Genomic DNA, 16,421 nt, shown 5'->3' with positions numbered 1-16,421 from the left:
CTAGAAGTGGATGGGACAGCTCAGGGATACATGTTGGTCAGATCTTAGCAGAGGCTTTGAGCCCTTGTCGCTGGAGTTTTTTTTGGGGGGGGGTAGGGGGGAAGTGGCAGAAGTTGACAATAAAGCTCTGTTGGCCCTGGAGTGTGGGAGCCCCAGGGCTTTGAGAGTGGCCAAGACCAGCTCTCCAGTTCCTGTGGGGCCTTTCAAAGAAGAGCTGTCATGTGTGACCCTCTGGTTTGTCTCACCCTCTGCCACCTCCCTGAGAGATGGGCCCTCTTGCCATCAGGACAGACCTCCAGGGCAGACTCTGCCAATGCCCACATCTCACCTCATCCTCACTACAGCTAGAAGGGAGGCCAGGGGCTCAGAACACTGGGGGTCTGACCTCCATACCAGATTCCCTCCAGTCTCCCCTGACATTCTTTCCTCACTCCCACTGGGTCCCTGAGAGCCCAGCAGAGGACTGCGTAAGAGGAAGAGGAACTAGAGGCAAACTAGGAATCCTTATACCCTGTGGGGGTGGCCTTTGGGGCCTGACTGGGGAGGGGAAGCTGGTGACAGGGTGCCTCTCACCTTCTGATCCCCAAATAGCTCTCAAGTGCCAGGCTTCATTCATGGCCTCCTCAGAGCCAGCAGAGCTGGAGCCCCACTAGCTATCCTACCCTTCCCCTCTTACCACAAAGCTGGTGTGTTTGCTGCCCTTACTTCTCACTATGTCTGAGGAAGGGTGACATAATTTCACAATACTGGGACAATGCTCTTACCCCTAGAAATCCTCACACCCCATAAGAAACTCTGGGTGACACATGATACAGGGTCATCCAGCTAGAAAGTGGCTCAGGCCTGACCACTCTCAGGACCTGTCCCCCGCTTTCCTGCTTCTCTGTCTTTCCTGTTATCTCATGCTGTGGGTGAAGCTTAGTACCCCAAAGTCAGTTTCTCTGCCCTGCTAGGCTCCCTGCAGGGGTGAGAGTGCCTCTTTCTTTCTTCTTTCTGTTCTTTTCTTTTTCTTTTTTGCCAGTCCTGGGCTTGAACTCAGGGCCTGAACACTGTCCTTGGACTTTCTCAAGGCTAGAGCTCTACCACTGGAGACACAGTGCCACTTCTGGCTTTTTCTGCTTGTGGTACAGAGGAATGGAAACAGGGTCTTTGTGCATTCTAGGCAAGCACTTTACCACTAGGCCAAACTCCCAGGCATCTTTCTTTGTATAAACCAAGGCACCACCTGAGTCTTTGACCCATCCCCATGGCCATGCTCTGTGATATCTCCACATAGCTTGAGGGGGCCCGGGGCTGTGGCTGCTCACAGAGGCTGGAGGGGGACTCAGAGTCCCTGTCACTTTGTCCTTAAAGCCTCGTCCCCAAGGCTATCCAGTGCCCACCCTGCAGGGCCCTGGGAGCTCCCCCCACCCCCCACGGGTGCAGCCAGCTTCCTCTGCAGGTGGAACCGCACACAGTTCCCCACACCTGCCTTGCATCACCACCCGTTGACAACATTGATCAGGAAGGGGAAGAAGAGGCCGCAGGAAGTAGTGTGTGGGGAAGGCATAAGGCAGGGCAGACGGACAGAGCCTGGGACCGGGGAACCAGATGGCTGCAGGGCTTGGCCAGTCACCGACCCTCAGGGGCCTGGGAGCCCTGCTTCTTCTACTGCTGGCCTCAGGTGAGCTGCTTCCCGCTCCTCCTGCCTCCCCCAGCAGACCTTGTACTGCTAAGGGACCTAGGATAAAGCAGAGAGTCAGGGACAGGGGCAGGAGGTGGGAAGTTGGGGTGTTCTACAAGGTACCTGTCTCTCTGGGCCAGTCCAGGGTCCCTTTTCCCCTTTGACAGTGCTTTATGGATGGGGGAGACAGAGGCAGCTCCTCAACACCCCAGCCAAGGCTCACTATAGCTTTTCTGCTACCTTCTGAGCCCCTGGGGCAGAGTTGAGGGCCTTTGGACCCTTGGAGATCCAGGGGGTCCCAGGGGCAGCTGAAGGGCGTGGCTTTGTCCTAGCTGCCCTCTGTGTCCCTCACCGTGCCTCACTCCACCTGGCCCTTCTGAGCCCTTCTTCTAGCTCTGCTACACCCCTCTACACACCCAGGCCCCTATCTCAGCACCAGAAAGCTGGTGTGTAGTACTGGAGCTTATCCCAGCTGGTGACCTGGCCTGGCTCATGGTGGTCTAGCAGCCATAGTGCCATGTATTCTCTACTTTCCCAGGAGGTGTGGCTGGGAGGGTCACAGCAAAACAACACAGAATCCACACCAGAGAGTATGGTAGATAAGGAGCAGAGGTGAAAAACTCAGGCAGACTCCCTGGAGGAGATAGTAAAGAAGCAACAGCACTGACAAATGAAGCCTTACTAGGATTTGAATTCAGGGTCCTGTGCTTGCTAGGCAGGCATTTTGCCATATGAACCAAACCTCCAGTCTTTTGTACTTTAGTTCCTCCCCTGCCCCCCACTCCTGGGGTTTGAATGCAATACCTGGGTACTGTCCCTGAGCTTTTGCTCAAGGCTAGTGCTCTACCACTTGAGCCACCATGCCACTTCTGGCCTTTTCTGAATAGTTTATTGGAGATAAGAGACTCTCAGAGTATTCTCCCTGGGCTGACTTTGAACCCTGATCCTTAGATCTCAGCCTCCCGAGTAGCTAGAGTAGCTAGGTTTACAGGTGTGGGCCACCGGTCGGCGGCAGCCCTGCTTTTCAGTTTAATCTTTAAATGTTTTAGCTTTTTGCCCAGGCTTGCCTTGGATCACAATCTTGCTACATCTGTCTCCTCAGAAGCAGGGATTACAGTGTGAACCGATGCCTGGCTGTGAAACCTTCTCCTGAGTGCTAACATAGAAAACTTTTCACCTGAGAAACCAAGGCTTGGGAGGGAGGCGGTGTTGAATCTCACCTAGGTGGGCAGTACCTGTGGTTGAAGGCAGCTGGGCGCTATCTACATCACCAGCCTCCTCCCTACCCCCCAGCCTCCTATTCATGCTCTGCCCCCTCCCCAGGCAAAAAGAAGACCCCTGAACAGCCCAGAAACCCCTGCCTACTCTCCACCGGGTACCAGTATGACCCTTTCTCCGTGAAGGACATTGCTCACTGCTTCACCAAATGCAGTCAGGAGGGAGGCAACCCCTGTGATGTGGAAAATTTGCAGAGGTGAGGCCCTCTGAATGGGGAAGGGAGGGGAGAGCAGAAAATGCTTCCCTCCCCTGGCACCCAGAAATTTTACCTGTTCTCAAGCTAGACATACCTACAAATACAATCAGCACTTATTCTTTTGTGTGTCTTCATTATGCCTATAAAATTCATGTCTTTTCTTTTTTTTGGATGTGAGCAGTTTGTACTTTTCATAGCTGTATAGTATTTTGCACAATGAATATATTGGAATATATTGGCATTTATTTTCTCTTCTGTTTGTAAGATTTTCTCTTGTTTCTGAGGTAGGCCTACCATGAAAATAGCTGCTCCATAGACTTTTTTTTTTTATTGCATGAGCTGGCTTTGAACTGAGATCCTCAGATCTCAGCCTCGTGAGTAGCTAGGATTACAGGTGTGAGCCACTGCCCCCAGCTTTCCTCCTGTTTTAGTAGGCATTGTTGCCCTGTGTGTGTTACATTGAGCTTGAATCTGTTCCACTGCTAGACTCTCATGGCTAATGTTGATAAGGACGTTGAAATCCAAATCCTTGGAGGACATGTTTCCATTTCTTTGAGTGAATCTGCAGGAAAGAAACTGCTCAGCAGTATGGTTTATGTATTTTGCTTCCTGAAAGACTGCTAATTGCGCTCTCAGGAAGAATGGAAGGAGAGTCCCTTTCAGTGCCACTTGTAGCATTGCAATCTCTGCAGTGACATAGAGTGGCGGGGGGGGGGGGGCAGGTCACTCTGGCTCTGGTTTTAATTTGCAACTCATAAATATGTAATGAAGCCACCATGCATATCTTCAGGAGCCTCTTGCAACCTTTCTTTGGTGAAATACTCTTTAAACCTTCCTCTTTCCTGCTCCCCTTTTAAACTGGTTTCTTTGTTCTCCTTAAGACTTTGTATTCTTATTACAGACTATGAACAAGTCCTTTATTAAATTACAATCCTCAAATATTGATCTTATTTGTTTCCACTTTCTAAGCCCTGTATCTTGAAGATCAAAAGTATTTGGTTTTAATGCAGCCCAATTTAAATTCGTATGTGTATTTAATATCAAACCAAAGAAGCACTCACCTAGCCCAGATACCCACATTCTTCTGTTTTTTCTCTGTAGGAATAGGATTTTAGCTCTTCTAATTAGGTTACCAGTTACAATTTATTTTTTCTCACTCTGTGAGACTGAGCATCTATTTTTTGGGGGTGGGATGTGACAGTCCTGTAGCTTGAACTCGAGGCCTGCATGCTGTAATTTGAGTTTTTTTGCTCAAGGCTGTACTCTACCACTTGAGCCACTGCTCCACTTCTGGCTTTTCAGTGGTCAATTGGAAAGAAAAGTTTCACAGACTTTTTGCTGCTTAGGCTGGCTTCGGACTTTGATCCTCAGATCTTAACATCCTGAGTAGCTAGGATTACAGGCATGAACTACCAGACTGATTTCATCTACCAGCTCTAATTTCATCTTCTTTTTTTTTTTTTTTTGCTAGTCCTGGGGCTTGAACTCAGGGCCTGAGCACTGTCCTTGGACTTTCTCAAGGCTAGAACTCTACCATTTGAGCCACAGCACCACTTCTGGCTTTTTTTGTATGTGGTACCATGGAATTGAACCCAGGTCTTCACGCATGCTAGGCAAGGACTCTACCACTAGGCCACACTCCTGGCCCTCATCTTGCCTTTATTCTTATTGCTATTTGTACTAGCTTTGCATTGGGCTGTCTAGTTGTTTGGGCTGTGGAATTACATTGCAGTGCATTCCACCAAGGAATCATACAGAGGGAAGCCCCACCTCTGGTGGAGCTGCCAGGATTAAGGCTGCTGCAGAGACTGTGAAGATGGGGTGCTCCCACAGTGGGGTGCAGCCTAAAGAGGGAGCCCAGGTGATGGTAAAACAGAATCAGGTGCCCCTGTGGTACTGAGGGGTGTTCACTCTACAAATCTACACAAACTTGGGCAATTGGCAAGCTGGTGCCATGGTTCACGTTTATTCCTCATTACCAATGTCCAAGTAATCGGTTGACTTTTCATGTGGTAGAGCCAGCTGTATCCTGCCAGCACTTTCCTGGGGCTTTGTCAGTTTTCCAGCCCTCTGTCAAAATCCAGTTCCCAGACCTTGTTAATGTCTCCATTCTCCAGAGCACCCCCTAGTCCAGCCGTTGTCCACATTGTGTGAATCACACCCAGGAAGCAGGAAGTAGCAAGTCCTGAAAATGATTAGGAAGACATATGTGGAGGCTGTCATGATCCATGCCTGTAATCCCCGTACTCAGGAGGCAGAGGCAAGAGGAGCTTGGGAGCTCGGGAGCTTTGAGATCAGCTTGGGATGCACAGTAAAACCCTACCTGAACAAATTAAAACAGGTGCCAAGACAATAGACCATTGTATGGACTGTCTACACCTGTGGACTTGGTCAGGGGGGTATTTCCTCAGGCAAGTGAGTGGGGTTGTGTTACACACACACAAACACAAGTGTGTGTGACATTATTGTGTGCTTGAGCTGGTTTCAAACTCTCAGTCTTCCTGCTTTTGTCTCCTGAGTGCTGGAATTACAAGCATACACCATCACACCTGACAGGAATATTTTAATGCATGAAGTAGGAAAACTATGTATGTCTTCTGGTCACATTCCCTTCCTTTTTTTTGTGGGTCATGGGGCTTGAATTCAGCCACCACACCCAGCTTACGCATTTACTATTTTACTTGGCAACAGTAAAAATTATATTACTGCTTTGTCTGAAGGGCAAATAAAAGCTAGGATCAACAGGCAATGGACAGGACAATTCGTTTCTGGGTGAGTGGTTTTCTTAGGCTCTTTACCTAGAATGGTTGCATGTATTTGTATAGTTACACAACTTGCTCTCCATTTGAGAATACATTTTCTGTAGTCTCTTTTGGAATTTCTTTTATTTTCCTTGATAATGGTTGACTGTTCAGAAATGTCCAGGGGGCCAGGAGTTTGGCCTAGTGGTAAGAGTGCTTGCCTGGCATGCATGAAGACCCAGGTTCTTTTCCTTGGTACCTCATCCATAGAAAAAGCCAGAAGTGGTGTTGTGGCTTAAGTGGTAGAGCTCTAGTCCTGAGAAAACCCAAGGACAGTGCTTAGACCCTGAGTTCAAGCCCTGAGACTGGCAAAAAAAATGTCCAGGGATGTAGGCTTGTGATCTGAGCTGCTCACAGGGATAAGATCTGAGGATCACAGCTCAAAATCACATTGGGCAGATAAATCTGTGATTCTTATCACCAATTAACCAGTGAATATCCTGAAGTAGAACTGTGGTTCAAGTGATAGAGCACTAGCCTTGAGTGTACCCTCTTAGTGAGCTTGAGCCTCAGTACTCCCCCCTCTCTCTCACTCTCACTCATTCACTCTCACTCACTGTCTGTCACATACACAGAGTAAGGTATATCTCCATGGTGGGCCTAATCTGGTGTGCACAAGGCCCTAGGTTTGATCCTCAGTGCAGCAAATAAAAGGTGCCTTTTGTCTCTGCAGCTGATCCTGTCCAGTAGCCTTAGTCCACATATATTTCCCCTTCTCTCCTTCCGTGCCTCAGCCCTCATCCATTCAGGATTGCCTGAAAGGGAAGGAAGGGCAACATCTCTCAGGACTCTGCCTGCCAGAGTGTAGTGAGATTTCAGCACCACGGAGAGAGCCAGTGGCTTTGTTTGCTTTTCCATCTGGGTTCCCAAGCAGTCCATTCATACACAGTTCAGCTTCAAAGGTGGAGCTCTGAAGAAGAGGTGTGGCTTAAAGGGTAGAGTACTAGTTTTGAGCAAAAAACCCCAAGTGAAAAGCCAGTGAGGTGGCTCACGCCTGTAATCCTAGCTACTTGGAGGATCAAGGTTCAAAGCCAGCTCACCAGCTCTGACACAAAAGGAACAAAGAAATGGAGATTCTTATCTCCAGTTAACCTCCAGAAAACAGGAAGTGGGGCTTGGCTCAAGGGGTAGGGCAGTAGCCTTGAGCTGAAGAGCTCAGGGACAGTACCCAGGCTGAGCTCAAGCCCCATGACAGACAAAAAGTAAATCAATAAATCCAAAAGTGAGAGTGTGAAGCCTTGAGTTTAAGCCACAGTACTGGTACAAAGACCAAGTTCCTAGTATATAGTTAGAACTCAATAAATTTGCTAATATGCTCTGAGAGATTAATCAAATACGATATATAAGGCCATCAAGCCCATAAAAAGATGTTCAATAGCATTGGTCATTAAGGAAACTCAATGAAAAACTTCGTAAGAAAAATCACTTCTCACCTGTAAGGGTGGCTATCATAAATAATAAAACAATTAAATGAAGGGAGAGCATGGCAGCAGGGGGAGAGGAGCTGAAACCACCATGCACCGCAGGTATGGCCATTGCTGTAGACAGTTGGGCAGCTCAAGACTCTAAACCCAGTCTTAGGGGAGGAACCTGAAGGTACAATGCCTCTGTACCTCCAATCATATAAAATAATATTTATCGAAATCTAGGAAATGGGACAGGGAAGGAAGAATTTAAACTCAGCCAAGAGCCTATCATTCTAGGTACTCAGAAAGCTAAGATCTGAGAATTGCAGTTTCAAGCCTGCCAGGGCAGCAAAATCTGTAATCTCTTTATTCTTCTATTAGCCACTCAAAATTCAGAAGTGGAGCTGTGGCTCAAGCAGAGTGCACATGCGTGCACGGGCGTGCACACACACACACACACACACACACACACACACACACACACACACAGAAAATACAATAGTGATAGCACATGTTTAGATAGATGACCTTTGAAAACACTCTGCTGGGTGAAAGAAACTGGGTATAAAAGGCCACATATTGCATGATTCCTCATGCATGAGATACTCAGAATAGGAAAATGTACAGAGCCATCCAGCAGATTGGCAGTCTGAAGGGGTGGAAGTAAGGGGTGACTGCTTCATGAGCTTTTGTGTGGAAGAAAAGTCCCTGGGACTAGATAGTGGTGATGGGTATGCAACATCTGAAGGCATTTACTGCCACTGAATATTACACTTCTAAACAGTTACAGTGGTAAATTTAGTGTTTTACATATTTAAAAGCTCTTAGTGGAAGCCATAGTTGAAATCCCCCAAGGCCAGCCTGGCTGCTCCCGAGCCATCATTCTCCTTTCTGGTGACCCCAGAGCCTCTGATTTTTTTTTTTGCCAGTCCTGGGCTTGAGCTCAGGGCCTGAGCACTGTCCTTGGACTTTCTCAAGGCTAGAGCTCTACCACTTGAGCCTCAGCACCACTTCTGGTTTTTTTCTATGTATGTGGTACTGAGGAATCGAACCCGGGTCTTCATGCATGCTAGGCAAGCACTTTAACCACTAGGCCAAACTCCCGGCCCTGATTTTTTTTTGTCAGTTGTGGGATTCAAACTCAGGAACTCTAGAGCCCAGGGACAGCATGCATCCCAGAATTCAAGCCCCATGACCAACAACAACAATAAAGGCTAACACTCTACCACTTTTTTTTTTGCCAGTCCTGGACCTTGAACTCAGGGCTTGAGCACTGTCCTTTGGTTTTCTCAAGGCTGGGCACTCTACCACTTGAGCCACCATACCACTTCTGGCTTTTTTTTTCTATGTATGTGGTACCAGGGAATCAAACTGGGGTCTTCGTGTATGCTAGGCAAGCACTCTACTATTAGGCCAAACTCACGGCCCAGCACTCTACCACATTGAGCTTATAGCACTACTTCCAATTTTCTGGTGGTTAATTGGAGATAAGAGTCTCATGGATTTTCCTGCTCTGGCTCGCTTTGAACCACAATTCTTAGATCCCAGCCTCCTGAGTAGCTAAATTACAGGTGTGAACCACCAGGGCTTGGTGAGTCTTAGATATTCTGAGTGAGCAGCTATCACCTGATTCTGATGAGTGGGCAACTCAACCTGCAAGAACTTCACTCTCCTGAGCCCTGGCCCTTTGCAGGTACTGGCTGTACTATGAGTCCTACCTGCTGAACAAAAATTCCATGGGGACAGTGGACATGCCATTTGTGAAGGCTTTGGTCCAGAATATCAGCACTGACATCTCAGAAGACCTGCTCTTCTCTCTCAAGTCCTCTCAGGTAAGAAGACCCCCGAGCAGCAGAAGAGGCCCCCAGACCCCTCATCTGGCCTGACTTTCTCATCCTTGGCCTGCATTTCAGCATGCAGAGAAAGCCAGCAAAGCTTAATTCTGCAGGTCCCTTGGGAGAGAGCTTTGCATGGTGGTGGGGACCTGGGGTAAGATGACAGCTCTGGGTGTGTGGTTACAGATTCCAAGGCTGGTGGCCAAGGGTGAGGATGAGCCCCCCGACCGAGTCCGCCTTCCCAAGAGCCTTTTTGCAGCCCTACCCAGCAATGGGTCTATGGTCTGGTTGGCCATAACTGTCCTGGACATCAGCATGGGAGATGTGTTCAAGGTAGGAGGACTCTGGGCAGGTGTCAGGTTCAATGCTAGCTTTGCCAGAGGTCTCAGGACCTAGCCTGCCCTCCCTTGGTGTCAATGGAGGAAAGGGTGAGCATCCCTACCCCCACACCAACTGCCCACCCAGGTCTCTAGAGTTCATGGACTGCAGACTCCAGTGCCCCCCACTAATGAGTGGGGTGCAAGTGTTCACATATCCTTGTGTAAAGCATGCATGCCCTTTTCTCTTCTGGTAACTACGATTGCCTAGCCTCAGATGCAACCCTGCAAGTATGTGTCAGGTGTGTAGACTCAGAGGTGGGTGCTTGTCCCCCTGTATTTGTATGTGTGTCCCCAGATATGGGGGGCACTCACTCACTTGGAGGTACTCCCTATTTCTTGGCTAGTCTCAGCCTGTGTCCTTCTAGCTAAGAGGGCGGAGGGGCTCTGAAGCTCAGCAATGAAGCGCTGCCAGGTGCATAGCTTGGCGCAGGTGATTTGGTCTGCAGAGCCCAGGCTAGGGCAAGCAAGATGACAGAGTAGTGGGAAGAAGATGACCCATGTGCCCTGTCCCCTTGTCCCTGAGCCTCAGACTGCCCTCTAGGCAATGGCCCCCAGTTCCTGCAGCTGCAGCCTGGCCTCCCCTATCATCCTTGCAGGGCCCCCGGCTCCGCTTGGACAATGACAGTCGTGTGCTGAACAGTCACATGGTGGGATTGAGCGTGGGCCACACACCCATCACGGGACTGTCAGAGCCTCTGGAGATCACCTTCTCCCACCGGCGTCAACCCCCTGTGAGTCCTCCACCCTCGGCTGGCCAGAATACTGGGCGCGCACACACACGCACACACACACACTCACACTCACACACACACACACTCACACTCACACACACACACACTCACACACTCACACACACACACTCACACACACACACTCACACACACATACACACACTCACACTCACACACACACACATACACACTCACACACACACATACACACACACTCACACACACACACACACACACACACACACACTCACGCTCTGAGCTCAGAGCAGACACCAGGGGCCCCAAACCTGGGAACAGCCATTAGAGCCACATATACACAGTGCCCAGGAATATATGTGCACATGCACTGTGTCCTGTCTCCTGTGCTCACTCCTGTATAGACACCCACTTGTGGGCACTCATACAACACTCCCCATGGGCCCAGGCGCAGACAGGCTGTCCCCCCACCACAGCTCACAGCACTCTCACACCCCTCACATGCTGGTCCAGGGTCCAGCAAATGATGCTGTCAGCCAGATGCCAGTGGCTCATGCTTGTAATCCTAGCTTCTCAGGAGGCTGAGATCTGAGGATCATAGTTTGAAAAATCCATGAGACTCTTACCTCCAATTAACCACCTAAAGGCCAAAAATGGAGCTGTGGCTCAAGTAGCATGCAACCAGCCCTGAGCAACAAAGCTCAGATACATTGTCCAGGCCCTGAGTTCAAGCCCCAGTAGCAACACACACACAGCAGTTTTCCCATGCAAACCACTTGAGGACCTTCCACCTCACGTACACGTGGGCTACACCTTGGGAGGCCTTCCTTCCTCTTGAGCCCCACTCTCTGGTTTCAGAACATGATCATCACCTGTGTGTTTTGGGACAGGACTACAGGTAGGGCCTGGAGGACCCTCTGGGGTGAGCTGGGTGGGAAGCTGGGGGCTCCTATGGGGGCCAGGCCCCTACCACCCTTCATCTTGTTCTCTTCCTCTTCCTTCACCTCCCCTCCGTGGTCCACAGGAGACTGGAACTCCAGGGGCTGCTCCACTGAGCTGAAGGCTGAGGGGACCGTCTGCCGCTGTGACCACCTGACTTTCTTTGCCCTGCTACTGGTAACCGCCTGCCCTGTCCTGCCCCCAGGCCTCCCCCAGACCTCCAGCAACCCAAGAAAGCTGCCTGGTAGAACTTTTGGGGGGGTACCTGAGCCCAGCCTCTAACTAATGTAGACTTGGTTTTGGGGTCATCCACAGAGGCCAGTCTTGGACATGGCCACTGTCCAGGTCCTCACACGCGTCTCCCAGGCAGGCTGTGGTGTCTCCATGATCTTCCTGGCCTTCACCATGCTTCTCTATGTTATCCTGAGGTGGGTGACCCTGCGCCCCCAGCCCCCTCCTAGCCCAGGGAGACAGAGGGCTGAGTAAAAGGTGCCCTGAATGTACTGTCTCTTACCCATAGCGCTCCTCTTCCTTTGTTGTTGTTTGTTTGTTTGTTTGTTCTTTGGTTGTGGGGCTTGAACTCCAGGCTTGGGTGCTGTCCCTGAGCTCTTTTGTTCAAGGCTACTGCTCTGTCATTTTGAGCCACAGCACCACTTCTAGTTTTCTGATCATTAATTGAAGTAAGAGTCTCATGGACTTTTCATGCCTGGGCAGGCTTTGAACTGAGATCCTCAGATCTCACCCTAGGATTATAGGCATGAGGCACGAGTGCCTAGCCCCTCCTCTGCTTAAGTCTCCATGACAAAGGAGGGCTGGAGAGGGCCACCTGTCCATTATTTCAGTTGTAAGATTGACCTAATCACATTAAAGCCTATATGGTTCATATAACTGAAAAACCCAAGTTACGTGGCCTTCAAATAGGGTTAGATCCAGGAGTTTAAGCAATCCACTCCACCCCAGGACTTGTTTTTCTCTGCCTCTCACAAATTCCTCTCCTAGTCACCCATGTCATAACATGCCCCACTCAGAGCTTCAGGAGCTCCAGACTGATGTCACAGTGGCATAGATGCTCAGACAGAAATAAACCCCGCAAATTGAAGACTTTCTTTAAATGCAGTTCACTCTGAAATAATTATAGACTAACTAGAGATGGCAACAATTGCAGTGTGTGGTCCCCTTCTCCAAATACCTGCTATGATGCAAAATCTAGTAAGGAAAATCAGAAAAGGGGCAGTAGCATAGACCCACTCGTACAGACCCGCTCACGTGTGTGTACATGCACATGTGTGCATGTGCATGTGCATGTCGGGGTCAGACATTCCATGCTGGATGCTGGCAGGGGTTTATCTGGACCATCGAGTACAATCTGGCCATTGGAATGAGAGCCAGGGTTGTAAGGATGGATCCAAGATGGTGGGGTGGCTGGGCTTGGGGTCTCCCACAGAAGCCGCCATTCCTTGGGGTCTCTCATTACTGTTTCTCACCCCAGGCTCTCCCTGCAAAGGTTCAAGTCTGAAGATGCCCCCAAGATCCACATAGCTCTGAGCAGCAGCCTGTTCCTCCTGAATCTAGCCTTCCTGGTCAATTCAGGGAGCAACGCACAAGGCTCCCCTGCTTCCTGTTGGGTCCGAGCTGCCATTTTCCATTACCTCCTACTCTGTACCTTCACCTGGATGGGCCTGGAAGCCTTTCACCTCTACCTGCTCGTGATCCGGGTCTTCAACACTTACTTTGGACACTACTTCCTGAAGCTAAGCCTGCTAGGCTGGGGTAGGAGCTGCAGGGGTGGGGGAGACTGGAGATGGCAGAGAGCGCAGATCACTCAAGGAGAGAGATAAATGTCTTTTCAATAAGCCCAGGGCAGGAGGGAATGGCACGTTGGAGGGGGTCAGAGGGGCACATGCCCCAGAAAATGCCACATGTCTTCCCCTCACACCCAGGCCTGCCTGCTCTTGTGGTCATTGGAACTGGGAGTGCCAACAGCTATGGGCTTTACACCATCCGTGACCAGGAAAACCGCACCTCACTGGAGCTGTGAGTGGGGGTGAGGTGGAGGTGGGGGGGTGCTGTCAGAACCTGGCTTCATGTCTCAAGACTGGGGAGGAGGGTATCCTAGGAAGAAAGGGCAAGTCTGTCCAGGGGGACAAGATTTTCTCACATCCTGCTGGCTAGTGGCCAAGCTGGGTAAACTGAGGCCTGGAAAGAAAAATGAAAGGGAGAGGAGGGGCTCTGGACAGGGAGAAGGGAATGAACCAGGAGGCAGAATGCCTTTCCCTAGTTTGGGCCACCCACAGCTTCTGTGATCCCCCTACTTGGGCAATGTGTAGAAGCAGCCCCTGCCCCGTGCCCAGTGATCAGCCTGGAAAAGGCAAACTGGGATTTCAACCACCTGTCCCATACTCAGGTGACCTTGTGCAAGACACCACCCACCCACAAGTCTAAGCAGTCCTGGATGGGTCAAGGCTCTGCGGCTGAGTGCCACGGGCAGGGCCTTGGGCAAGCCTGTCTGTGTTCCCACAAAGCCTCAGTCTCCCCCTCTGTCCAATGGGAAGCATGAGTCCTACAGGCCTCCTGTAATGCAGGGAGCAGGGCAGCTGGGCTCAGAACCCTACTAGTGATCTCTTGTAGTACCCACTCCAGGGCCAGGGCTCTGTGCTTAGATGGGCTGGTAGAGCCTGAGGCCTGTCCCAGACGCAGGAGGAATGGGTCACTTAAATGCATGTGAGTGTCAGAGGACTACACGGGACGGAGAGTCACTTTCCATGGAAAAGCTGTCATCATGGTCCTTCTGGAGGGTTCCATGGGATGAGCAGATGGCTGGAAGTGTTCACCCAATCTTCTGACTTACAGGGTGGCAGCTAGTTCAGGGTTTGACTCCATCATTTGCGGCGATACAATGGCCTTTGGGGCTGACTTGATCTTTTCATACCAATGGTGACTGGACCTGTGAATGGCTCGTACCCAGCAGGAGAGGGTGGCTGGGTAGGAAAGTGGGGGTAGAGGGCATCTACTTGGTCATTAGGGTTAGTTTAAGATTTCTGGGGCTTGCTGGTCAGGGGTCACCTCCTCTGGTCACAGTGGCTACCCACCTCCTCCAGGTGCTGGTTCCAGAAAGAAGTGGCCCTTTATGTCACCGTCCACGGCTACTTCCTCCTCATCTTCCTCTTCAGTGCCGGGGTGCTAGCCATGGTGGCTTGGAAGATCTTCAGTCTGTCCAGTGTCACGGCAGGCAAGGAGCCGGGGCAGAACTGGAAGGCAATCCTCACCGTGCTGGGCCTCTCGAGCCTGGTGGGCATGACCTGGGGACTGGCCATCCTCACGCCCCTGGGCCTGTCCACCATCTATATCTTTGCCCTTCTCAACTCCCTGCAAGGTAAGGCTCCCTGCCAAGGAGGTCTCAGGAGGTGGGGGAGAGGGGTTTACATGAAACAGGATCCCGCCCAGAGGAGCTCAATCCCAAGACACTGATTGTAAGTCTCCAAAGTTCTCTTAGAATCCAGGGCAGCAAGAGGGGCTGACCCAGTGGGGGCTGTGACTCAGGTCCGAAAAAGCCACTCGAACCCAAGGCATACTTTCTCCTATCTTTCATTCCCAAGTTGGTTGCTGTCTCTCCTAGCATATGTAGAAACTCTTGAATTATTTTGTCAACCCAATATGGCTGCCTCAACTCTCCAGGACCTATCAGGTGGCCATCTCTAGCCCAATCAGAGCACTGTGAGATTCAATCACATGAGCAAGGTCAGGTGACTGGATGGGTACATGATACAGTCTCCAGAGCTTCCCAGAAGGAAGAAAATGATTGTTCTATCTAGCACTCGCCCCAGCTAGGTCTTGCCTCTTGAACAGGGGCTCTAAATTAATAACAATCGAAGTTATTATTTCTGGGTTATCTGAGACTGACTCCAACTGAAGAATTACGAGTTCACATTGAGAAAATCACAAAGGTTAAGGGCCTGGGAGAAACACATCTTGAAATACTATATAATGCTACTATTCTTATCTAAGTTATGATAATTAAGTCTACCCTGAGTTATTCAGGGTTTCTCTCTTCCTCTGGTAGACAGCAAAAGCCTCAGGTCAGTTCAACTTCCCATTGAACTCTTCTCAATATTGTTCCTATTGTATAGTGGGGCTTTTTTTTATTATAAATTCTCTTTAAATACTCAGTTTGTATTTCTCCAATTTGGCACCTAATTTCCTCTGCTCCATGTCTTCCTCTTCTTGATGAAATATATCCTTTATAGAAGGATAGTGGGGGGGGAATCCACTAGTGGTTCATTTGTGGGTCTAGAACTGCTTTTAATCTGCCTTTTCTTGTCTGCAATAGATATATGTGGCAATTTTATTTCAAGGTCATTTTTTTTGCCAGTCCTGGGGCATGAACTCAGGGCCCGAGCGCTGTCCTTGGGCTTTCTCAAGGCTAGAGCTCTACCACGTGAGCCACAGCACCACTTCCAGCTTTTTCTATGTATGTGGTACTGAAGAATTGAACCTGGGTCTTCATGCATGCTAGGCAAGCACTCTACCACTAGGCCAAACTCCCAGCCCTCAAGGTCATTTTTTAACCATTTCTAAGAGTGTTGTTTGGGTCTAAGGAGTAGGTCCATTTTTGCCTAATTTTTTTTCTTAAGTGCTTGCATACCTCCACCTCTTGTGGCCTACCCCAGGCTCATCGAAGCCCTCTCTCCATGACAGGTGTCTTCATCTTCTGCTGGTTCATCAGCCTCTACTTCCCAAAGCAGAGCACCATGTCCTCATCCTCTGGGACTGCCCGCCTGGACCAGGTGCACTCTGTGTCACAGGAGTAGGAGACTGCAGCTCGGCTCTCAGCTCTGGTTTACTGCGTGACCTTGGGCAATTCCCTGCCTCTCTCTGGGCCTTCTCTGTACAGGCTGCCTGGGGAGGGAGAAAATGGGGCCAGGTTAGACCCCATGGCTTTGAAGGTCCCATCCAGATAGGTCTGTGGATCTAGGAAGCCAGCAGCACAAGTCTTCAGGAAGCTCAAGTTCCTGAAGTCACATTTACCCTCTGCCCTACCCCCAAAGCACAGCAGCCTTTCTCTGTGGTCTCCCACCTTTGGTCTCAAAGAGGGGCCTGAGCCCAAAGAGGAGAGTCACTGGTGCAAGCCTGCAGGAGCCCAGTGCTCTACTCCCCCATCCCTACTCCCACCCCAGGGCCAGGCAGGGCCCATTATGCTCTGGGACACTGGATTTGCC

General features: G+C 50.2%; 1 protein-coding gene across 1 annotated transcript; it reads left to right on the top strand.

Moving 5' to 3' along the window:
* Positions 1-1,590: 1,590 nt before the first annotated feature.
* Positions 1,591-16,097, top strand: Adgrg3 (adhesion G protein-coupled receptor G3). The gene is made up of 12 exons (XM_090357027.1): positions 1,591-1,663; positions 2,987-3,137; positions 9,038-9,176; positions 9,366-9,512; positions 10,156-10,290; positions 11,125-11,164; positions 11,291-11,382; positions 11,521-11,633; positions 12,695-12,975; positions 13,146-13,239; positions 14,304-14,578; positions 15,901-16,097. The coding sequence occupies exons 1-12, from the start codon at positions 1,591-1,593 to the stop codon at positions 16,011-16,013; spliced, it is 1,653 nt and encodes a 550-aa protein (XP_090213153.1). The 3' UTR covers positions 16,014-16,097.
* Positions 16,098-16,421: the final 324 nt, after the last annotated feature.

The sequence above is a fragment of the Megascapheus bottae genome, chromosome 24 (assembly GCF_031878675.1).
Source record: "Megascapheus bottae isolate mThoBot1 chromosome 24, mThoBot2.hap1, whole genome shotgun sequence".
In the NCBI taxonomy this organism is placed as follows: domain Eukaryota; kingdom Metazoa; phylum Chordata; class Mammalia; order Rodentia; family Geomyidae; genus Megascapheus; species Megascapheus bottae.
This window is presented reverse-complemented; position numbering and strand designations above follow the sequence as displayed.

Excerpts from the sequence above, each read along its gene's own strand:
- Adgrg3 (XM_090357027.1), top strand. The coding sequence starts at position 1,591 with ATGGCTGCAGGGCTTGGCCAGTCACCGACCCTCAGGGGCCTGGGAGCC. Across the intron at positions 11,634-12,694 it reads CTTCTCTATGTTATCCTGAG|GCTCTCCCTGCAAAGGTTCA; the intron begins GTGGGTGACCCT and ends TTCTCACCCCAG. Across the intron at positions 12,976-13,145 it reads GCTAAGCCTGCTAGGCTGGG|GCCTGCCTGCTCTTGTGGTC; the intron begins GTAGGAGCTGCA and ends CCTCACACCCAG.